Below are 24,624 nucleotides of genomic sequence, written 5' to 3'. Positions count from 1 at the left end.
TCAGCTGTCCTATGTAATGACAATAACCTGCACCATAATCTTATTGACTTAGAGCCCTGCACTCTGATTTTGGTGTCATATAAAAAAGGTAAATCCTTTGACTACTAACCACAGACCATCCTTTCCCAGTTTATTTGTAGTTTATAGAATAAACTCAAGTGTCCCTAAACGACTTGTGTTGTTTCAACAGCCTTGGTCAAGGGCTATTACAAAACGTACATGCCTTGACTTTTTTAATTGTCATATCCTTCATAAACTTGAGGTCTGAAAATAGCTGTGAATGACAGCTATAAAATGACATAATGCACTCTGAGCAAACAGAAGGTGGAAAGTTGACAATAAATCTTTTTAATACAAATTCCATTGCAAATATACAACTTATTTAAGTTCACACATCAAATTACAACCATGAACAGGTATTGTAAAGCCTTATCTATCAGACTTTCTAGTGTTCGCAGAGCAAGTGGTAACAAACATAGCCATAACAACATTACAGAAACAACACAAGTTTTAATATTTATATATATTCATATCTTTGTTAATCTCTTCATTATGTTTTCTTTTTTAAAAAGATTCCTTTTTACAAAAGCGCAGAAAGCAGCAACTCTTCAAATATCTTTTGACGCAAGCAGTCCTTTTTAAACCCCGGGTGCTCCTTTGAAGTACCCAGGTACAGCTGTTGTCCTTGCTTCATAGAGTCTCTGTTGTTGGGTGGCTCTGGTCAAAAGACTTAACAGTCGGCCATTTTGAAAAACAAAAAAAGCTCTCTCTTTCTCTCTCTCTCTCGTTTTCTCTCCGCCACTCTCCAGTCAGTCAGTATTCCTCCTTGACTGACATGGGCATGGAGGGCGACACCAGGCCTCCGCTACTGCTGGTAACCATGGCGATGTTGCCAGTCATGGTGGAGCCGGGTGGGGTTGGCATGGTGGAGCCGGGTGGGGTGGGTGTGGTGGTGGAGGCCGGCTGAGACTGCTGCATCTTCTTCTTGTTCATCTTACGCTCTTTCGCGCGCCGATTCTGGAACCAGATTTTTACCTGATTGGCAAACAAAAGAGAAAAGCGATCAGTTCCAAGGTATATTGGACATGGGTGCATTACATAAGATAGCTTTTGGTAGATTACTGTGCTTTAATTAAATTAAACATACTTCACAAAAACAAAGGCACAAATGATGGAATGAATGAATGAATGCATTCATTACTATATAGAGTATATAGGCTTGTGTATCATTTAGTTTTTTTGATGGTGCAGATGTTGTGACAGACAGGGAGGAACATAGTTCTAAGAGAGAGAGAATGCAAGAGAAAGAGAGTGTGAGAGAGAGAGAGAGAGAAAGGTGTGTGTGGGTGTGTGTGTGAGAGAGAGAGAGAGAGAGAGAGAGAGAGAGAGAGAGAGACTGTGTGTGTGTGTGTGTGTGTGTGTGTGTGTGTGTGTGTGTGTGTGTGTGTGTGAGAGAGAGAGAGAGAGAGAGAGAGAGAGAGAGAGAGAGAGAGCGGCCTACCTGTCGTTCTGAGAGGCTGAGTGCGGTGGCCAGCTCTGCTTTCCTGCGTATGGTGATGTAGCGGCTGTAGTGGAACTCCTTCTCCAGCTCCAGCCGCTGGTGATCCGTGTACACCACCCGGTACTTGTCTTTCGTCCGCGTCTTGCCCCCTGCAACACCAAAACAACAGACATGTTACTACAACTTGAATATCCAACAGTGTGCCCCAACTAAACAGCATCATTGCACATCATTAGTATGGTATTACCACTGGGAACTTGAGAAAGGCCATACGGGCCGAAACGTTGTTTTGTTAATAAATTGCAGCACGATGGACAAGAGTGTGCGGTACCTTCTGCTACAAAATTACCACTGGGAACAACATGAAATTATCGCTCACAAGGAGGTTTGATGAATAATTTCATTTCACTGGATTGGGTCACTTGGGTTGGCCAAAGTATCTCTGATTCTGGTATATACACTACAATATTTCATGGCATTTCGTAGTCAACCTGGCCTACCCATCTTCAAGTACACTTTTCCCAGCTAATATCTCCAGTTGCTACCATTGTTTGCAATTCAAATGCACAAAAGACCTTCTCGACATTTGCATGTAACTGAGCTCTCACTCTCCCTCCCTTTCACATAGGAAGTACAGAAAAATTGATAGGTACCGTACTGGTATTTATGACTCGCCCTGCCCCACTTTACTGAAGAGACACTTTCTCACATGTGTACAAACAAACATGGGTGCAGATGGGCCTGTGCGCACACACACACACACTTGCACACATTATATGCAATGGATGTGATGGTGTGTTCTAAATTCTATTTCGCTGTTTTTCTTTAATGAACGACGTTTCGGTACTAGACCTTCATCAGGCAATCTCTTTCATTCATCTCAAGTTGTCTGCTGAGTGACCCAAGGGCCATCTCCGACGCACCTGCCAGCTGAGGTGTGCGAAAAAAATTCAAGTTTAACGTGTTCTAAATCCTAAGCAATGGATGTGATGGTGTGTTCTATTCGCCTGACAAACATTGGACATTGAAAACTCTGTCACTCTGTGCAAAGTCATGTAATGCAGTTTCTAGTGCACCTATAGACAACATGCGCGTGCACTGCACTGCACAGCAGAGCAGAGAGCAGAGAGCAGCGTTGTGTTGTGTAGCCGAGTCCGAGTTAAAGATTAAAGCGTATTGGAGCAGGAGGAGAGAGGCACGCCTAGCTCTGCAACAGGCGGCAGGCGCCAGCCGTACTGGGGAGAGAGAGGATATCCAGCCCATTAGGCTTTTCGGCCTCTCCCGGCAGCACCCTTTGCGCACTAATTAACCCCTTTTAATCTCTCCCATTTATGACTCATTTGCCCAGGTGTCTGTTTTGAGGGTCACTCATTACCCTTAAAGAAAGAAAGAGATAACACAAAAAAAGTTATGTTTGTTTTAGTTGGAAGCTAAGGGTCACTACTTAATGTACTTAAACTGACGACCAGGATGTATGGATGTGGAGTCCTCAGGTGGTATAGTGTTGAGAACTCTGGAAAGTACTTAGCATAGGTAGGTGTAATAAGCATCAGGAAAGAACCCAACCACACCATAGAACTTGTACTGGAGTGGCAGTGGTGTTTTAGTGGTGATGTCTGGTCAAATCTTCCTTTCACCTGGCCTAGTGCCGCTGCGAATCTTTTTGGACCATTTTCAGATGGCCATCAAAACCTGCTGATCAGTCAGTTCCTGAGACCAACAGCTACATATAAGACAAGGGATATTTTAACGGACATCCACAGCTCATGTTCATGTCTCGTGATAAACACCATAGAAAGCCATACCAAAGAGCAGAGAGTGGAGAGAGCCCGAGTGTCCCCCAAACCCATCACTAATTTACACAAACACACACACGCATACGCACGTACGCATACACACACAAGCGTGCATTCGTACACACACACTCACAGAACATAGGAACACGCACACGCACACGCACACACACACATCATCATTATCATCATCATCACTAGCCAATATGGCTAGTAGATGTTAAATCTTACTAGCCAAACATACACTCACTATTAGTCAACAAGTGGCTTGCGAGTTTTATTTTGTACCAACCAAAGTGAATTTTCACCAGCATTTGGCCGGTTGGCTGGTGTTCATTTAGAGCCCTGCTCCCATCCCATTAGATCTAAAATACATATCTTCTAATGGTGCACCCAAAGTGCTGCTGCTGCTGCTGTACATGACATCATCCTGCCAGAAGATAAATTGGAGGTGCAGTGGAACCTAATGGGAGGTTCATGAGGACAAAAGTGGCAAGGCTCTTGTCTAGAGTTAATCTATAACACAGGCCATAAAATTACCTGTCTGGGACAACAAGATAACGTAGCAAAGTGGGGAAGGCAGATTTGGGTTACAATACACGGCTTTTCTGGGCTTTCCAGGAGGTGTTCTCAAGTGTATGAGACTTGATATCGCCACTACGTTGTGTGTTTTACTACACAATCATCACCAAACCATTTTACTAATCATCACAATAATAGCCCATTACACATGGTGCAGTCAAGTTAAATTATAAATATTCATCATTTTGACTAAAGGAAAAGTATGGTTGCTGTGCTCATAAACGGGCCTCGAATTTAAAAAAAATCAAAGGGATGTATTTTCCCCCCATGTGTTGACTGACTGAAATCACGTCTAAGGACTAAAAAAACGCACTGAGGCCTCAAAAAAAGCGCACAGAGTCGATGTTGAAATCTTAACGCTGGCGTCTCTCGACAGAAGACGTCTGCTCCCATGCGAAAAACTAACATCCTACTGCTTTGTCATTGACACAGTTCTCACCTCCAGACATCAATGAAGAACAATAGCAAGAACAAATCACTGATTTACATGACACCGGTTTTAAAGCCGGTCTGTCTCACACACCAAACTCGCCCTCTCTCGCAACTCGAATGAAGTTTCTTCAGGCCTCTTTCTTTCCACCAGTTAAAATAAATAACGTGAAGAATTTGAGAGACCAGACATGTCACTTGACAAAGTAGCAACTTCCTGTCGCTATTAACGTTATCATTTTTCTCACGAAGGCAATAACCAAGAAATCTCCATTGCGCACAGGTGCATCTGTGTGGTGACGCGCCTTTATAGGAATGCACAAATTGCTGCAATATTCACAGACAAACACATAAATCGAACCTCGCTGATAACTGGTTGGCTCCACTTACGCGCCACTTGTAAAACCATCACTTAGGGCTATAACAGTCATGGGTGAGCGGTTAGGGCGTCAGACTTGCATCCCAGAGGTTGCCGGTTCGACTCCCGACCCGCCAGGTTGGTGGGGGGAGTAATCAACCAGTGCTGTCCCCCATCCTCCTCCATGACTGAGGTACCCTGAGCATGGTACCGTCCCACCGCACTGCTCCCCATGGGGCGCCACTGAGGGCTGCCCCCTTGCACGGGTGAGGCATAAAATGCAATTTCGTTGTGTGCAGTGTGCAGTGTTCACTTGTGTGCTGTGGAGTGCTGTGTCACAATGACAATGGGACTTGGAGTAAAAATTTTTTTTTTTTTTGGAGTAACAGCTATAAAGCGACATAGAACTTGGCACCTTGGCGCTGTTCAGTCACACACCTCACCAAACCAGGCATCAATTTTACGCATAGAGTTTTTGCTAATGAATTTAGACTGTCTTTCACCCATGCTGCCTCTTCTCAGCAGTAAAACTGCCGCGCACATCACCAGAAAGCCTCATCACAAAATTTGGAACAGGTGCATGCGCTTTCATCCCATACGAGCATATTGAACTAGCCTACACTAGTAATTTGCCACACCAAGAGAAAAATAAAAACACAAACCAACTGTTTCTGTCCGATTGTTAACATCGTAACGTCACAACAGGTGGATATATCCACATAGCCATAGAAAGGTGAGGGAGTGAGAAAGCTACCTGGATTAGTCGGTGGTGCGCTGCGCCTCATCCAGTCATAGGGATTCCTGCGCTGCGAGTTTGGAGAAAGCTGCCCGACGCTGGTGTTGATGGGGGGCAGAAGACTGGACGGCTGCACAGGTGAAAACTCGGGGGGATTGAAACTGATTTGACCCGGGTTCGAAGTTGAGGCCGCTGACCCCGGCCCATATGTGGGCCACTCTTCCCGTGGCGGTGGATAAGCCGGGCTCCAGGTTCCGGCCTGACTGTGGTGCGGGTCATTGTTAATCCCAGGTACGTGGTGGTATCCTGTAAAGTCCGAGTACTGGGGAGGTGTTGGCACGAAGTTCTGGTGATTTAAATTTAGACTGGGGTGTCTGGAGTACATACCGGGGTCCTTGTTGTCGATAAGGTAACTCACAGCGTACATCTTTCCGTATTGTGGCTCCAGTTCATGCTGCATCGACACCGTTACTCCTGTCACTTTACCCCCCACAAAGTTGTCTTCTGTCTAAATGGAGGTGGCCTATCCTTTACCTGACACGTCTATCTGAATTCTGAAGCCTCTAGTTTGCCAACCTTGCTGCCAGTTACTTGGCGCTACTCTGACGTCATGTTTATGACTCGCGCCTCCCTCCCTCGACTTCTGTCCATCAGATCCCATTTGCATTGGAGACAGTTCTGCATTTCAAAGGCCATCTAGCGCCAGTTTCAAAGCCGTCTCTCTGAGCCACCGTCGGGCTGTCTCGGGATTTCTTGAAGATACCCCAGAAGGTTGTTTTTATGATATAGAATTCATAAAATATATTCTTATAGTCATAGTAGGCCTAGGCCCTATTAAATTGATATTTGTGTAGGTAGGTGCAGCCTATTGATGTAGACAGAACACATAGGCCTACCCGTAATTTTGTAGGTTGATATGGTTCAGTTGTCATTTTCATTATGCCGGAATACATAGGCTAAAAAAGTACAGTAGATGGGTATACAAGTCCATTAATATGTCACTCTTCTAATACGTTTTGAGTGTATCACTGTATCCCTAAGAGATATGATTGCTCGGAGAAATTAGTTGTGGAGTGGACTAAGCTCTTGTAGCAAGTGCAATACGAAAACGAAATGTGTTTTGTAACTCCATGGCAATTTTACTGGCGACATCGCGACTCCGTAGTTGCTTTGAGGGTGACCCGAGAAAGCATTTCAAACAGATCTCGCAAGCGATACCCCACAAACTTGCCGTTTTCCCACCTCTTCACGCCTTCACTGAAAGAACTGAATCGGGTTTCATTTGAACTAATGGATTCACGACATTTTATGGCTCCCAAACAATGCGATGGAAACATATTCCTTCCATATAGGACACAGCCTAACCAAAAATTAAAAAATAAAAACTAATAAACAAAAAAGAAAGACATAGGCCTAGACTCGTTGTGCTGTTCTATTATATTACGAAATGCTTTCATTTAGCATTTCCATATATGGGGTATCTGTTCAATTTAGGATAGGCTATATCTATGGCTATTTTATGGGCTATTTTATTCGTCCATAAAATTCCATAATTTGTGCCTACAGTTGAAAAAAAAAAACAACCCAGTGAAAAGAATTATAGGCCTAATTACAACAAAATAACATAGGCCTATTGCAATATGTTTTCCTGACCATTAGGCTTCCATAGCGTGACCATGAGTGATATTAGGCCTATGCCTATTTTTGTGCCCGTGTGAATCCATGTTTCCATTATCCTCTCCAATGTAGACTTTAATTTATTTCACGAAAGTAACATTTCTTTAGGGCGTGTCAAACAAGAAGCTATGGGCTATATGGACACGGTTTTGGACATGGCCATATTGTCTGGAAATCAATACATTACCGTCTCCATCACGTTAGCCGGTGAATAAACAACATGTGGGCTACACACGTGCCAACATTATTTATGCGTAATCGCAGTAAAGACAGGTGAGTTAGTAGCCTAATTATTTTTGTCCGACAATTAATCTGCATTTTCATCGAAGGAAGTGGGCCTATTCCAGCATTATGTGATAATCAATTGGCCGTGGATTGTGGCATTTGTTTTAGTCTTCCGAAAAACTAGTGTTGATATTGTTTGAGGACATTGAAAACAACAGCAAATGGATTACAAATCCACCAGCAACAGACTCATATGAGGAAGGTGTTGAATAATAACTCGCGCCCTCCACCGCGCTGCTGTCTCCGACACGACTTGTGGGAGAGCCAGCGAGTCGAGATTCATCAGAAATAGGAGGGGGGTTCAAAGTAGCCTGGGAATACTTGAAAGTGACAAGTCACACTTCGCGACCTGGTGCGACTTCCTAGTCAATGCAGGGTGCCGTGGAGACACTGGGATGACCTCTGGGCTGTGGGGACAACGGTGATGTCATTTATACACCTGCGTGTCTGAATTTATCTTATAGAGGAAGTGAAGGGTGCTTTGCATCAGATGAAATAGAGAGCTGTGTATGCCTACTTACAGGGCAACAGAACATGGCAACTACTTAAAAGTTATTTGTTTTTTTACATAGTCCAACGAGCCACCTTGCTCATGACCATTGATTGGATATTTTTAATTGCATATAGTGCGCATTATTGCAGAATGGTATCACAATACAACTGTTTAATTGGTCTCATATAGATGCTGATAGGCTAAATCACACGTAGGCCTACGCCAGCCAGAGTGTGGTGATCGATAAGCCTATAGAACTATAATTGTAGTGTAAAATAACCATTAGGCCTACGCTACGATAATATAATTAATAGCTGACAACAGTTTTGCATCGAATAGCCTACTTCTCATGGAGATAGGCCTACTCTGGATTTATATTCACTGCGAGTGGCCATGCGCAGGAGGGATATGGCCAAAAGTGTGGGTTGATATAAACAGAGATTGAGTATTATCCAGTCTCTCTGATATTAAGATGTGGTTCTGCGTAAATGCTAATGTATTTTACACGTGTTTTGCATTATCAAATGCAATGCTATTGATACACAGGCTAAGCCGTATTAATTTAGCATACACCAGTTATTTTGCCTCATGCATGTCATTTTGGTTCGCATGTTATATGGTTGTAGGTCACTGGCAGTGGAAATGCATTTTATTACCTGAAGGTTGTTACTTGAAGATAGCCTAATACACCAACGCACGCATAGCGCTGATTTACAAAAAAATGTTTTACATTTTAGATACTTTTTAATATAAAGGTTATTATTATGTAGGCCTATTTTTAATCGATATAGGCCTACTATAAATTGGCTAAATGTTTTCCCACGTTATTATAATTCAATAGATGTGCGCTTCGATCAAAGCGTTGAGTTTGTTTTAAAAAAGAAAAGAGTAACGGATGCAGCCTATTCCATGACAATTGTCCTGTAAAGTAAGTAAAAAAAAAAGATTCTGTTTTTGGATCTCCAAATCCTGGTGCAATAACCCCTTTCTTGAACAATGAGACTAAATCAATGAGTAAAGTGCTGATGAAAAATAGGTTGTAAGCTATAAAAAATAAATATATTGCTAGTGGTCACAAATAGACTATGATATTACATGACATGACATGATATGATATGATATGATATGATATGATATGATATGATATGATATTATATTATATATTATGCCATAGGAAAGAGATGCTGAAATTATTTTTTTATGTCGCGGATATTCTCATGTAGTCAAAGGTTCTGTCCAAACATTTGTTTGGATAGGGTTATATATTTACTACCATGTTTAATGTAGCCGCTGGGTTTGTGATGCATTACATATGAGAGAACAATGTAGGCTAGGCTACTGTATGTTTACGATTGTTCACTTTTGGTCGGTTGAAATGACCTGCGCCTCCTCCACCTGTGCGCCGCGTTCCAATCTTCAGAGCCATGCTTCGCGGAGGACACCATGTGGTAGAAATCTTACCCTGTCTTGGAGTGACACGTATACTACACAGGCTTTTAGGCCACTCGAGTCGTAACAAAGACCCTTTAATAGCCTACATCGTGCGCAAAATTGTCCACACAGGCGCAAAATAGGGCAATGGACCAAAACTATATTATTGTGAGACAGACAGGTTCATTAACGCACGTTACTGTTCGTGACACAATGAAATTGCTTGGCTTAGAGTCTAGCTCCATCTTGTGGTCTGAATATGTACCACCAAAGACAGAACATTTTTCCTCCTTCAACACACTCTGTATTGTCTGCTACAAAGTCCCTTTGGCATATTGTATCTGCCTCGTGATTTTGTTCTAAAAGTCTAAAAGCATGAAAAGATAGCTGAGTAGGCCTATTACATGCAAACACACACGTAGTAACCCCTCCTGCCTAGTTTGCCACTGAGGGGAACCTAAAAGTTCTCTGAGGAACCAAAACATTCTCAGAGGAACCTATGGGTGACAAATTAATTATTGGGGCAAACCCAGAGGTTTTCTTGAAGGTTCATCAGAGGACTCAAGAACCAAAGGTTCTTTCATGAACCTTTATATTGCCAATGTGGGGGAACCCCTAAAGCTTCTTTAAGGAATCTTTGGATTTTTCCCAGAATGTTTAGGATTCCTCAGATAACTTTTAGTTTTCCCCACAGTACAACTAATTACTCTTTAAGGAAATGTTTATAATGTCACAGTCTCTGGGAATAAGTGTAAACAATGTGACCTGACATGGACTCTTAGATAGTCAATTTTCACACCCATATCATATTGAATCAGTCCGGAAATGACACCGAGCACTGTGGCCGGTCGGGATTTAAGATTTGTTGCTTTAAAAAATAACATCCTGTTGTGTATAGGCTGCGAGAACACCATAGATTATTTTTTTTAGTGATAACACAAGAGCTCAACAGCTGACACCAGCTGTGCATTAGGTTTCCAACATCTTGGGTGTGTTCCCTGCATTTGTAGATCAGCAATGTAATGGAAGAAGTGACGCATTATGTAATAATGACAAGGACCTATAATGGAATAATGAGCACATGCTAAGATGGCTGTCTGTCAGTAATTTCATTGGAAGGGAAGTTAAATAGGTCATGATTCATGAATCGTGAGTCACTTTATTGAATACAGAAGAGTGATTATTCAGATTCTGTGGTGAAGAGAGTGAAATATGTGGTTAAGTATTGTGGTTTTAGACATTGTGAAGGCTATGACAAAAGACAATTTTGTTTTTCTGAATAGCTTAGCAATTGTCATTTTAACCATGGGGTGCCGTGCATACGGAAAAATGGATTTACTCAGTTACATAGAGGACACTGGTGGCACTCAAATGCTTTTCTTTGGCAGCAGCTGTCTAATTATTTTCATATTCAATAAACCTGTGTGTTTTGTTTTGATTCGGTGTGTTTTGTTTTGGATTCGGTATGACTGAAACATGATTTGACAAAGTAATTTGACTTCTTAATCAACTCTGTCCTTCACCAGTTCCTCATTTTATTCCTCATATGTTTTGCACTCAGGAAAGCTGACAGGGGGTGGACAAAAGGGTCACTTGTCCCGGGCCCAGGGAGACAGGGGACACGGAAATGGGTCCTCAATGCGATGGTTGTATTGGAATTTGGGGCCCTTTCAGATGACTTTGTCCCGGGCCCAGCCAAAGCTGTCAGCGGCCCTGCACACACTGTACATGCTTGGTCAAGCTATGAATGCTAACAACATATTTATTACATTTTCTGTAGGTGAGCATTCCTCTTCCACCTCAAGGACAAGCAAAAAGTGTGTTTCCAAATAAACCCACGAGTAATTTTGACGTCAGCCTGTGAAAGTACTTTGAACTGTCCGTCTGGTAAGAACGTTGTGTGTGTGTGTGTGTGTGTGTGTGTGTGTGTGTGTGTGTGTGTGTGTGTGTGTGTGTGTGTGTGTGTGTGTGTGTGTGTGTGTGTGTGTGTGTGTGTGTGTGCGTGCCTGTGTATGTGTGTGTGTCTGTGCTTGTGAAGTTGACGCAGTGGCAGGCATGCACGACTGAGAGGAGCACAACAAACGATCATTGATCCGGTTTTGGACCCCGCGTGGAGGATGCGTAAATCAATGGAGACTGTTACAGGCCCAGGCGGTTTGCTGGTATTTCCTCTCTGCAAAGTGAAGCACATACTAAATGCCGTGGAGTCCAGATTGGCCCGTCTGATTTGTGGACTTGCACTGCACTTCTGTGTGCTGCAGTCCCGCCTCAAACATAATAACGTTATGCCCCTGGACTGGACTTTCATCCGTATAGACATTCATTTCATTCAGACATTCACGGTTACCTGGAGAACACATGAGCAGTTTGTGTGTACCTGTGTGTGTGTGTGTGTGTGTGTGTGTGTGTGTGTGTGTGTGTGTGTGTGTGTGTGTGTGTGTGTGTGTGTGTGTGTGTGTGTGTGTGTGTGTGTGTGTGTGTGTGTGCATACGTGCGCGTACGTGCGTGTGCGTACGTGCGTGCGTACGTGCGTGCGTGTGTGCGCGTGTGTGCGCTTGTTTGTGTGTGTATGTGTTTTTGTGTGTCTGTGTGCGTGTACCTGTGTGTGTGTGCATGTGTGTGTGTTTGTGTGTGTGTGTTTTCACAGATATCTGCCTAATTGAGGAGACGCTATTCAGAGGATTGGAATTCCCTGCGACGCCTTGCTCGGTTGCCAGTGCTTACTTTTTTTGCTCCTCGCACTCACACCAGTTACCTTTTCTCCCTCCTCGTCTTCCCCTTCCACACTGTCCCTCTCTTTCTCTCTCTCTTTTCAGCTTCTTTTTCAGCCCCCCGAAAATCCCACAAATAAATAGAAAGCCCTAACTCAGCTGCTGGCGAGCGGCGCACATTTTCTAGCCATCCACTCACATCCTGCGCCGGCTAAGGAAAAATAAGGGGGGAAGCCAAGATTGAAAACAGATGCAGGCGGTCTCTGCAAGAAAGAGAGAGAGAGAGACAGGGACTGAAGGGAGAGAGAGAGGGGGGAGAGAGAGGAAAAGAGAAAGAGAGAGAGGAAAAGAGAGAGAGGGAGAAAGGAAGGGAGGAAAGGAGAAAGACAGTGAGAGAGAGAGAGGAAAAGAAAGGGAGTGAGTGAGAGAAAGAGAGAGGGTTAGTGAAGGAGAGAGAGAGAGAGACGGAGAAAGACAGACAAGGGAGAAAGAGCAAAAGAGAGAGAGAGGGAGACCTTTTGCAGTCAGAGCTGCAAACCCTGAAAGGAGCCGTATGTCTGGCTCTCACCATCAAACTAGGTCAAAGAAAGGCACATTTCTGGGAGTTAGAGGAGGGCTTGCGCTCTGTTGACACCCGTTCATCCATTTGTAATGTGTTTGTCTTTGTTTCTTTGGTGGACGCGAATGTGAATAGCTATCTTGATGAGAGAAAAAAAAAGAGGTAACTAGCTGTGTCGTGGAAGGCAATGTAAACAGGACGGCGGGGTTTAATCTTTTTTTTTCTTTCTGAGTCCTGAGTGAGACTGCTTTGGAGAAGTGGTGTGGTGTGGTGTGGTGGGAGCCGAATCTTCCACAGCCTGCCTGCCTGGGAGTTCTTCTGGCGATTCTGAACCCTGTTGAAGTTTCCAGACGGTTCCTGCAGCCAGCAGGAAGACATTCAACTCACAGAGAGAGAGTCACAGAGATCCTTTTTGGTGGCCCTCAAGAGCGGTTTTGAACTTCATGTTACAGGTAAGCTAAGACGAGTCTCTGTTTTCTCTTCATCTTCTTCTCCATCACCCTCTTTTTATTCTCTCTACCGTATTCTCTTTCTTGCTCTCTCCTCGCTCTCATCTCTCATGTTGGTCCGTGATGCGCCATGATCATGTCAGCATGTGTGCCTTGATTGATAGCAGGCCAAACAAAGCATGCGTCCCTGCAGGTAGACCAGCTGCATTAGCACCATGCACTGTATTGGTTCCTTTGCAGATGTCATTTTAAAATGATACATCATGCAATATCATTTTCAGGGCTCCTTACTTGCCAAAAGCACACTCACTGAGTGGCTAGTAAGTTGGTCTTTTCTACCAGCCAAACTGAAATTTCACCAGCATTTGGACGGTTGGCTGATTTTCATTTGGAACCCCGGTCATTTTATTCAGAAGTATTCACAAAAGCAAGCAAAATCATGCACTGAAACTGTCCGTGGAGTTAAAAAAAATCTGTGTGAATAGAACTGTTCTCTCATCTCTGAACTCTGTGAACATGCAACTGCACTGAGAGCAGAGAAAAGCATGGAGTATCTCGACTGCAAACAGCCAGAGTGGAGAAAAGTCAGCTTGGGACTGGCTGCTACCACCAGCGGTGAATAGTTAATTGCACCAAAGAATGCAAACAATGGTTCACGCAACATCCCGTCTGGGGAGGTGAAAAGAAAATTCTGTGAGAAGTGGGATGACAGCAGAAATTCACAAATCAGTCCAATACCCTTTCCACTTGTAGCCTCTTAATGCACGCCTGTACAATACCTCCAGTGGCACACTGTAGTAGTCACTGAAAAGTTAACTACCATAGTACTACAATGCTATGACATAACACAGGGCCTTTAGTAATGCACTACAACTTGGTCATTGGCATTCTGGTAACAGGAAATGTATAACGCTGTGTTTAAACTGGTTAATTATAATTTCTAGCTACAAACAAGAGTGGAGGAAGCCGTTCTTTCTCAGTGCATGGATTGATGCATTCATGAGCGCTATATGCTTTAAAGATTACATGAATGCATCAACCCATACATTCATGGTATATTTGACTGCCAGCAGCAGCTTCTCCAGTCCGGAAGAGTATCACAGCAAATGTTACAGTGTTGATTCAACACTTACAGAGTCAAATGTAACACTCCTGTAGTTTAGTGTTTCTCAATGGGGGTACTACAGCCCCCAGGGGACATTGGGGAGCCCTAGAGGGGCGTTGAGAAGTAAGTAACTGAGAGGGGCAGTGCTTAGTTGCCGTTGAGGTGCATTAGTATATTTAATTTTTCAATACAAAGGAGGGTTGGGGGGGGTGCATGGCGGGCTTATGATGAGGTCAAGGGGGCGTTGGGAGGCTATGATGAAGTCAAGGGGGCATTTGTTCAAAAAAGGTTGAGAATCACTGCTCTAGTTGGTCCTACTCTGTAAGCGTTGAACTAATAGCATTGCATAATTTACTGTGCAGCCAGGCCAGGCCAGGGCTGCTTGCCTTGCCTTGCTTTGCTTGCCATGAGCAGCAGCCAGTGAAAGCTTTAATTGCACTAGCAGATTGGGGAGTGCTGTGCTGCTGGGTCTTCAAGCTCCCGCTGCCTAGTGTTTACACAAAGATTCAGCTTCTTCCCCCCTGGCCCAGCCGCCACAGAACATACGGCATGGGCCTCTTTGGTGGAAATGAAGTTGGAAAGTCATGTCAATAGAAAGAACTAGGAATAGTAAAAGAGAGAGAGAGAGAAAGAAATCGAAATTCCTTCCGTGAATTTTATTTTCAGACTTGGGACTTTTCAGGCAGGTCCATTAGGAAGAAGATTATCCAAGTCTGTGACATTTTTGTGTTGTTGGAAAAAACCACATCCAAAATGGCCTGGAGTGGCTCTTTTTTTGCTGGATTGTAAAAACAGATGCCCTGCTGCTCCGTGTATGACGCCCTACCACAGCCTTACAACTGGTGGGCCTCAGCACTGGAAACAGCAGAGGGCTGTGGTAGGCTCTGGATCATTTGGCACAGGGTTTGTTATTCAACATTGGTGTGGCAGGTTGGCTGTGTGTGTGAGGCTCAATAGGACATGACATTGCCATGTTGGTCTATCCGACCCTCCTTGCATGAACATCTTCAATTGATGTATCATAGTGGGGCTATCACAATTCAAAGACCTTTATGGATGATCTTCCTGGTTCTAAAGCTAAAGCACATGACATTTCTGGTGTTAGTATTTTGGGCATTTATCTCGACAGGACAGTGCAAGGAGACATGAGACAGGAAGCAAGTGGGAGAGAAGGATGGGGGAGGATTGGGAATTGACCTCGGGCCGGAATGGAACTGATTCTCTGGTGTAACAGTATGGTGCCTTAGCCTATTGAGCCAATGGCCAAGGCCAACACATATCATTTCTATCATTTGATTTTCCAGCTTGGAATCAAAGTAAATCTATACATCTAAATATGTCTGCCTAGTGCCTATCTATAGCCAACTTGTGTTATCATTGAAACTGATGACTTTGTCAGGAAGTTATTAGAGTTCATTGACCTTCATGGACACTGAAACACACTTTTTTTTTTTTTTTTACTGTAGCCAGGGCCCCAACTTAGCTATTACACAACGTTCTGCTGGAACGGGGTCAGTCCACTCCAGCGGTTCCTGTGGGAGCTCCTGAAGGAATGCCACTCCAAAGCATCATTTGTGCAGAGCAAAGCAAAACAATCCTCTCCAAAAAGTCCCTGTTGAGTCATAGCAGCCCTAGCAGCGATGATGACTACTACACTAGCTGGAGTCAGGAGGAGATAACATCTGCTTCATGTCTCTACCCTCCCCTGGCCTCTGTCTGTGTGCTACAGCTGAAGCCTGCTACAGTATAGACAGAGGTGTATTAAGTAATATTGAAGTAATATTGTTAAAATGTAATTTCAAGACCAATAGTATGATATTACATAGATGGCAACATGTAATATCATACTACTACTGTTGCAATTACATCTGTAAAAGTACTTTTACTTTATACAACTCTGTGTTGGTGTCACAAGGAGATACCAGCTGCTTCTTGTCTTTAACCTCGCTGGTCTCTCTCTGTGTGCCTCAGGTGAAGCACGCTATAGGTTTGGGCAGTTTAACTTACCATGTCCATGCTTGATGGATCAGTGGTCTGTTTTTTTCCGCACTCCAATTAGTGATTGGTCCAGACATGAATAACACCACCACGGTTGAGGGCAGAGCAGGCTGTCTCCAACGTTATGCCGCCCGAAACAAGCCTGGGATTTTCCCAGAAGCATCTAAAGCATTCACACCAAGAACAAAAGGAAGTTGAATGTGAGAAGGTTTTAGAATTAACACATTGTGTCCCTGACAGTCTTTGCTTCGACAATGTTGAAAAGCAATCTTGGCTCAAATGTTTGTTTTTGGTATTTGCCTTCCTGACAGAGGGAGCTTTATTTGGACTGTGTGTTTATCCTCAGTAACATTTTTTCCCTCTGACAGGATGTTTTCTTTATTTTCTTCCACTGAAAAAACGTTTAATGTTATTTCTGGATTGCATTTGAGTTGCATATGCCGTGGGTTTTATGTCAAACCAGGAAATGAATGTTTCATGGGTGTGAACTTTTGCTCTCTTCTGGACAGCCCTGTGTTTATTTGCAATTTTCGCTGCAGTCTAAACGTTTGGCAGTCGATTAAAAAGACATTGTTTTTCTGGAGAAAAGCTAGTTATCTTGTCTCATCCCATTGGCAGTCAGAGAGTCTGTCCCGTTGACTAGACTCGAAAGCCAGTCACTTCATGAAACAAACGGAGTTTAAAAAGTCCTGGTTTCCCTTCCCTCTTCCCTCTAAATGAAAGTCGGTCTCTCTTCAGGTCGAATCAAATGGCGTGGAAACAAACCTACCCAAGTCTACCCAAAAGGTTCTGCCAATAAAAATGCCATGCGCATAGCTGCTTCCCCCCTCCCCACCCCTGTTTCCAAAAGACTTCACGTTGGTCTGGGGGGCTCCAGTGTCAACTGCTCTGTAGTAAAACATTATGCGAGCAGTCCGGAGCTCCCATAGATTTACAAAACAGTCACACAGCAGTGAAAGCGGTGAGGTTTTGTCTCCGGGTCCCGTCCCGGTCCACCCACTTGCACCCCCGTCTGTGCAGGAGCTTTCATAAAACGCTGGACGGCATCCCTGACATCCTTGGCTCCGTACCTCCCTGGCTGTCCAGTCTGGATTATACCCGTTTCAAAGAAAGTCTTCCAGGCATAGTCCCTCCTGCCTTCTCCACCACCCACCAACCCGCACTCCGTCTTTTTCCAGTCAAACTAATGAATACAGGGCCAACGTTTTTACTCGTGAACTAAAAGGTAGAGAAAGGGGGAGGGGGGGGGGGGGGGTGGGAGAGAGAGAGGGGAGGAGAGAAAGAATAATTCGCCACTTTTGGGAAGTCCTGACAACTTACCCATAACATCGTCAAAACATTGCCAACAATGTAGTCTTTCCATCGCATACAGATTTACTTGTGGGAAATTTTCTCAAGCACACACACACACACACACACACACACACACACACACACACACACACACACACACACACACACACACACACACACACACACAGAAAAAAAATCAATTGCACTGTTGCAAGTGCAAACTCCATGGCCTGCTTGCTTTTGTCCTGATGGTCTTTAGGTGGCGGGAGCGAGGGAGATAAACAGTGGCAGCCTGTAGTGCCCAGTGGGCATGAGAACATTGTCCTCCAGGTCTTTGGCAACACTGGCGCGGCGGGCATGCTAAAGAGAACGGGTCCTCTCGGTTCAATATGGTGTGATATGAATGCAGAGACAAGCTCCAACTCCAACTGGGTCCGACTCAAGCTCTCTGAGTCTAACCCAGATGCCTTGGAATCACTGGCAGCCAGACAGGATCTCAGGATCTCTCATAGATGCGCCAAACGCCAAAAGCGACTATCTGAACCTGAGCCCATGTTCCTTCAGTGCTCTGAATCCCTGTCTCTGTTTTTGTCTCCTTTTTATTCTTTCCCTCCCTGTGTCTGTCTGTCTTCCCTCTCCCCCCCCCTCTCTCTCTTTGTATTTTTGCCCATCTCTCTCTCTCTCTCTCTCTCTCTCTCTCTCTCTCTCTCTCTCTCAATCTCTCTCTCCCTCTCTCTCTATTTCACTCTTCCCAATCCTCTTCTATCTCTTCCCTCTATTCTTCTATCCCGCTGTCCCCATCAACATCTTAACATCTCTCTCTCTCTCTCTCTCTCTCTCTCTCTCTCTCTCTCTCTCTCTCTCTCTCTCTCTCTCTCTCTCTCTCTCTCTCTCTCTCTCTCTGTATTTCTTCTGTCTTTGTGCTTTGTGGTCTTTGATCTGACTTTAATTGCTTCCAGAGCTGGGCTTCTCTCTCTGTTCACCACTGCTGCCCTCAATACCTCTCTTCCTTTCAAAACATCACACACTGAACTCCATCTAACTCAAAGGGCCTATCTCTGTTTTTCAGGGCGTCCGAAGCCTCATAAAAAACCCTTGCAGCTAAAATAGGGAACCCGCTCCGCTCTGCAAAAAGGTGGCCGCAGATGGAATATTCTGGAAGAACCGCACACTTTTACTGCCCACCCCGTCTTTTTTATTTCAAAGAATGCAAAACAACTCAGTCATGGCCACGCCGCACTGTGCGTGCAGCATGACAGAAAGCCATAATGTGCCAAAGAAACATGAGAAGTTGTTTTTCTTTACAGTAATGTGTATTTTTGGGGCCTTTATGCCTATAATCAGATTGGAAAGAGAAGAGTGTGACAGGATGAGAATAGGGAGAGAGAGAGAGAGAGAGAGAGAGAGAGAGACAGAGAGAGAGAGAGAGAGAGAGAGAGAGAGAGAGAGAGAGAGAGATGTTACTGAGAGGAGGGTGAGGGTGAGATATGAAAGCAGAGAAGAAGTGATAGAAGTAGAGAGACAGACAGAGAGAAAAACATTACTGAGCAAAATCTTGACGTTTGAAATTTTTAGATCACCATGGATTTTGTACTATTGCCCCTTATGCCATAGGACTGTGTAATAACTACGTAACTGCTACTGTAGTCCTTAGAAATGTGAAGACATTACACATTTTATACCGCACTAAAGTTGACAACAAAGTATCTTCACATCTGTCTGTCACAGGATAATCCATTATCCGTCATCATTGCACCATGAGGAGTTGCTGGAACAAGGCGTTTGGGATTTTGCTAGCAGGTAAGTTCTTCCTGACCATGGAACACTAAAAATGTCAAAATGCTTCCATGATGACGTGCTTTGGCATATAAAATGATTGTCTAACCATCTGCCTTTTCCTATCCCATTTAACCGCTTTACACAGAGCCTTGCTGTTACGTAACCTTACTGTCATCCAAAATAATAATAATAACCCAGTCTTCATCTGTTACTTGAGGCTCTCTGTAATATCATAGTAATGGTGCTATGATGTAGTCAAGTGTTTTCCGCAATGAGTGAACGGGCCCACCGGCAGGCCCATCAGCTCAAAGAGGCTATGCAGAGAGGATATATGCCCTGCGTGATGTCAGATAATGTGTTGTATTTCTCATATTTCAGAAAATGAGCGCTGACATTTTATCTTGTTGTGGCTCATTAAAACATATCTTAAAGTAGCAGTTGATAATCTACTGAAGTAATTTTGGTAAAACATTTTTAGTTTTAAGAAAGTAAGCCACTGTCATTTCTGCAGTTAAATGATCTCCATCTCCTCACCCCCCCCTTCTCCCCCTCTGTGTCTCTGTCTCTGTCTGTTTCTCTTTATATCTCGCATCCCCCACCTCACTCTCTCTCCCTCCCTCCCTCCACCTCTCTGTCTCTCTCTCTCCATCTCCCCCCTTTTCCCCTCTCTCTCTCCTTTCCCAGCGCTCCTCCAGCTCTCTCCAGGTGGCCAGGCTCTGGAGATCACGCCCAACAGCGGCGAGGTGACCCTGGCTGCCAACTCCTCCCTGACGGTGGTGTGCTCCGGCTGGAGCGACGTGACCTGGAAGACCCCGGACTCTAGCCCGGAGGTGAAGGAGGGGGTGGAGGTGTTTGACCAGGGCACCACCAGCACGCTGGAGCTCAGCAACGTCACCTGGAGCCACACGGGCCTGTATGTGTGTGAGGAGCCGGACGCCCGAGAGATCAAGGAGATCTCCGTGTTTGTGCCAGGTCAGATCTACATACAATATGTGCTCGCGCATACCAACAGACTGCCAACACACACACAGAGATGAACACAGACAATCTCATGCAACACAGCTTGTAGCCCCATAATGCATGCTGTTCCACCAGTGGAACGCTGTAATAGTCATTGAAAAGCTAAGTACCATAGTACTAGGGCCGCTGACAGCCTTGGCTAGGCCCGGGACAAACACATCTGAAAGGGCCCAATCAATACAATGTAATGAGTATACAATTCGGGGCTGCTTCTCCCTGGGCCCGGGACAAGTGACCCCTTGATGGCTTCCCTGCATAGTACTACACTACTATGGCATAACACAGGACCTAGAACCTATGACTTGGTCTTTACTATTCTGGTAACAGTAAATGTATAACGCTGTGTCTTAATGGGTTAAAACATTTCATATGTTCATTTATTAGATATGTTTAGCAGTTCATTTGTAAATATTTTAATGATTTTTTTATGATAATGCTTTCCATTTTAACTATTGGATAACTGGTTAAATAAACTCTTGATCTGACTTGAAATCTGAGTCACAAGCTCAGTGATACCAGTGGCCATCTACATGTACTGTATAAGATCAAGGGTATCTAATGTAATTTCTGCTCTCTCCTTCCACCATGCCCAGACCCGGAGGTATGGTTCGTCAACACCATGTCGTCGGTGGTGACGAAGGTGGGTGCGGAGGGTACCATCCCGTGCGTGGTGACGGACCCGCGCATCAACGTGACGCTGTACGAGAAGGGCCAGCAGACTCCGGTGCAGGGCCACTACCGGCCCAGTGAAGGCTTCACCGCGGCCCTCAACGACAGCTCCTACCTCTGCAAGGGCACCCTGGACGGGGAGGAGAGGGAGTCGCGCGTCTTCTACGTCTTCACCATTGTTGGTCAGTACTGTTTGGTAGTGTAGTTCTGCCACTGCTGCTGGCACTGCTACTGATACTACTGGCACTACTGCTACTGCTACTGCTACTACTAGTACCACTGCTACTTGTACTTCTACTTCTACTACTGCTGCTACTTCTACTTCTACTAATAGCTACTACTGCCACTACTTATACTATTGCTACTACTACTACACAGTAAAAATGCTATTTTAATCCAAGACTAGAGTACTCTGCAGCCAAATGCAAACTAGAAGATGTTACATCTTTTCTCTGAGTGTTGAATGTACAGTTTATTGTGTACTACTAGAAGTATTGCCATTGCAATTACCAGTAGTACAGCTATTTCTACCATACTGTTACTGAGGTCACTGCTGCTGCTGCTACTACTACTACTACCCATAATTTACTTATCCTAATAGTACAGCTTCTACTTCTACTACTACTACTACTACTACTACTACTACTACTACTACTACTACTACTACTACTACTACTACTACTACTACTACTACTACTACTACTACTACTACTACTACTACTACTACTACTACTGCCCTGCTAGCAATGTTGTTATGATTTCGCAATGTTGTAATGAGCGAACAGATCCGCCCGGGGGCCCATCTGCACAGAGGCTACATGGATAATGATGAATGATGATGAAGAAGGGAATGAATGGCAAATGAATGAAAATAGTGTGAAATAGTGATGGTGATGGAGATGGAGTAAATCATATTCTACAACTTCACCATAGTACTGTGGCAGCATACAGTACATACTAATACAAAGAATGCTTGAATTAATTAAGCAAAGGAAAGAATAGCACTTCAGTGTGCATGCATGGAGGAATAATTAAAATAAATATAATATGTTTGGTAAGTAACACTTTATTTTAGGGATACATCTATTAGCACTAATACATACAATGTGACTGTATAAGTAACTTGTAATGTACAATGTACATGTAGAAAGCAAAATCAAACATTTGTTAGGCATGTATTCGCAAATGTCTTGTTCATGCACAATAAGGGATTTATTACCAATTTAACCTTAGTAAGGACCTAGTAGGCCTTAGCGTTTGCTTAGTACATGCCTTACAAGTTACTTATGCAAGCATTAACATTGTATGTATTAGTGCTAATAGATGTATCCCTAAAATAAAGTGTTACCAAATGTATGTATTGAATAACGGTTATGTTTATGTTTATTAATCAGTTCCAGTTCCACAAAGCATGGAAGCATTCATCAATGCCTCCAAGACAGTGGTGAAGGAAGGCGAGCCCTTGACCGTCAACTGCACAGTAAAAGGAGCAGAGCTTGTTTCTTTTCAGTGGCAGTACCCCAGAGAGGAGGTGGGTAAACACAAGCATCAAGCATCTACGGTATCCTACATGACTGTGTATCATCTTATTTACCCTGAATTTATGGATTATTATTATTAATTTTAGTGTTTGAACTTTATGACTATATTTGTGACTTTATGACTTTATTTGATTGTCACAACAAAGAGATGACCAGAAATGGTTGGGGGAGAGAAAGATGGGGGCAGGATCAGGGAATGAGCTTGGGCCAGAGTCGAACCCAGGTCCTTGGCACAAGAGTATGATGCCTTAGCCGTTTGAGCTATGGCCAAGGCCATCCTCTTCAATTTAGTACAAGACAACTATAAGATAGGCTCTATGTTTGGCTGCCAATGTGTTATTTATCACATGTTGGTTGAGAGCTTTGTTTTTGACCAAGCACTTTACTATTTATTGAAATACAGTATGTGTTGTGATATGTGTGTGTGTTCTGTTCAGAACATGCAATTGCTTATGCAATCACAGCGTAACTATAAATAATCAGTCAAGCACCTCCTAAAATTGTGTATACATCAGGTGCAGATGTTGTATGTATCTGAATACAAGCAATGAGTGTTGTGGTGAAAAAAACCCTCCACAGTCTGAAAGGGCTGTGAAGGGTGTGTGTGTGTGTGTGTGTGTGTGTGTGTGTGTGTGTGTGTGTGTGTGTGTGTGTGCGTGTACGTGTACGTGTGCGTGTGCTTGTGTGTGTGCGTGCGTGCGCGTGCGTACGTGTGTGTGTGTGTACACAATCTCTGAGTACAGTAAAGTACCATACAAAACGTATTGTGATATCATACTGGAGAGATCCAGACATTCCTATTGTGTGAGAAAGTCAAACAAGTGAATAGCGGAGTGTTTTCTGGGTTATCAGGCAGGCGTGGCCGTCCAAACACAATACAGAGCAGTTAGTGCTGTTATCAAGAGAGGCCATGGCCAGGGCTATGTTTATACTAACACGTACACTGTTTCCCTCTATATGCGAGCAGAAAAACCTCGAGCCGGTGACGGACTTCCTGTCCAGACTGTCGGTGCGCTCGTGCCTGAACATCACCAACGCCACACTGCAGGACTCGGGGAGCTACGTGTGCAGTGTGCAGGACACCGTGGAGGGCCACATGGCAGAAGACAACATCACCATCACCGTCATCAGTGAGTCCGAGAGGCGTCTCGCCATTGCACTGTAGAGCAGTCGGTTCTCAAGGTTTTTTTTGAACAATCGCCCCCTTAACCTCATCATAAGCCTGCCAATGCCCACTTAACCTCATCATAAGCCTGCCAATGCCCCCTTAACCTCATCATAAGCCTGCCAATCGCCCCCTTAACCTCATCATAAGCCTGCCAATGCCCACTTAACCTCATCATAAGCCTGCCAACCCCCCTTAGTAGTAGCCTCTTACTGCAGATGGGCCAACACTCAACTACATCAAAACAACATTGAAAGCCCACCTGGGAATCTCCAACTCCCATTGTCACTGTGACACAGCACTTCACCGCACACAAGTGCACACAATGAAATTGCATTAGAGACTGCTGTAGAGTTCCCGTTGAGAAATACTACCATGGAGGAAACCAGGTCATGCTGTGAATGTTCATTAAAAAAGCTATGGAATGTAGCTTGGTACTGCACTGTAACACATTTAAGCCACTTAAAAGTTTAAAAAGTGTGTCTCCCTGCTGCCTTAAGTTTCTAAGTTGAGTTGAGTTAACTTACCAACTTAAGGTAGTAGGGTAGCTTCCTTTTTAATGTTTAACTGGCAGCAGTAATTTACAGTGTGTAGCCTAAAGTTCAGTCATTAGAATACACCTAAAAAGTATATTTGTATTGTTACCTACAAATGTGTGTGTGTATGTGTGCCTTGTGTCTGTGTATAAAGAGCGTTTATAATGACACATTTTCTGTAAATTAGGAATGTCCCCTAGCATGATCTAAGATGAATTCTCGGTTCCCTCCAGAGAGAGGCTATGTGCTCCTGGACACGGGTCCCCATGTGAGTGTCTCTGTCCAGCTGAACGAGAATGTGGAGCTGTTCCTGCCGTTCGAGGCCTACCCCACACCCCAGGTGCACTGGACCAAAGACAACCAGACCCTCAGGGGCGAGTCTGTCTCTGTGGACACCAAAAGAGTCATCGGCTCCACCACCAGGTGACTTGACTTCCTTTCCCTGAAGATGGATTTGTGTACAGTAAAACAAAAGTTGCTTTACAGCAGGGCTGGGGAACCTTTTTCATCCGAG

General features: G+C 44.2%; 2 protein-coding genes across 2 annotated transcripts in view; one reads left to right on the top strand and one right to left on the bottom strand.

The window, feature by feature from the left end:
* Positions 1–327: 327 nt before the first annotated feature.
* Positions 328–5,889, bottom strand: cdx1b (caudal type homeobox 1 b). The gene is made up of 3 exons (XM_063202625.1): positions 5,418–5,889; positions 1,502–1,650; positions 328–1,035 (listed from the first exon to the last, which is right to left on the bottom strand). The coding sequence occupies exons 1-3, from the start codon at positions 5,857–5,859 to the stop codon at positions 814–816; spliced, it is 813 nt and encodes a 270-aa protein (XP_063058695.1). The 5' UTR covers positions 5,860–5,889; the 3' UTR covers positions 328–813.
* A 6,352-nt stretch (positions 5,890–12,241) lies between these two features.
* Positions 12,242–24,624, top strand: part of LOC134451866 (platelet-derived growth factor receptor beta-like) — a 32,088-nt gene continuing 19,705 nt past the window's right edge. The window contains exons 1-7 of the mRNA XM_063202264.1: positions 12,242–13,007; positions 19,129–19,200; positions 19,864–20,151; positions 20,793–21,050; positions 22,263–22,399; positions 23,377–23,539; positions 24,344–24,533. Coding sequence (XP_063058334.1) covers positions 19,158–19,200; positions 19,864–20,151; positions 20,793–21,050; positions 22,263–22,399; positions 23,377–23,539; positions 24,344–24,533 — 1,079 coding nt within the window. The 5' untranslated portion in view covers positions 12,242–13,007; positions 19,129–19,157. The remainder of the gene's footprint in view (positions 13,008–19,128; positions 19,201–19,863; positions 20,152–20,792; positions 21,051–22,262; positions 22,400–23,376; positions 23,540–24,343; positions 24,534–24,624) is intronic.

Source organism: Engraulis encrasicolus, chromosome 7 (assembly GCF_034702125.1).
Source record: "Engraulis encrasicolus isolate BLACKSEA-1 chromosome 7, IST_EnEncr_1.0, whole genome shotgun sequence".
Taxonomy (NCBI): domain Eukaryota; kingdom Metazoa; phylum Chordata; class Actinopteri; order Clupeiformes; family Engraulidae; genus Engraulis; species Engraulis encrasicolus.
Note: the sequence above shows the minus strand (reverse complement) of the source record. Positions and strands in the feature narration are given on the sequence as shown.

Excerpts from the sequence above, each read along its gene's own strand:
- cdx1b (XM_063202625.1), bottom strand. The coding sequence starts at position 5,859 with ATGCAGCATGAACTGGAGCCACAATACGGAAAGATGTACGCTGTGAGT. Across the intron at positions 1,651-5,417 it reads CGCACCACCGACTAATCCAG|GGGGCAAGACGCGGACGAAA; the intron begins GTAGCTTTCTCA and ends TTGGTGTTGCAG. Across the intron at positions 1,036-1,501 it reads TCAGCCTCTCAGAACGACAG|GTAAAAATCTGGTTCCAGAA; the intron begins GTAGGCCGCTCT and ends TTTGCCAATCAG.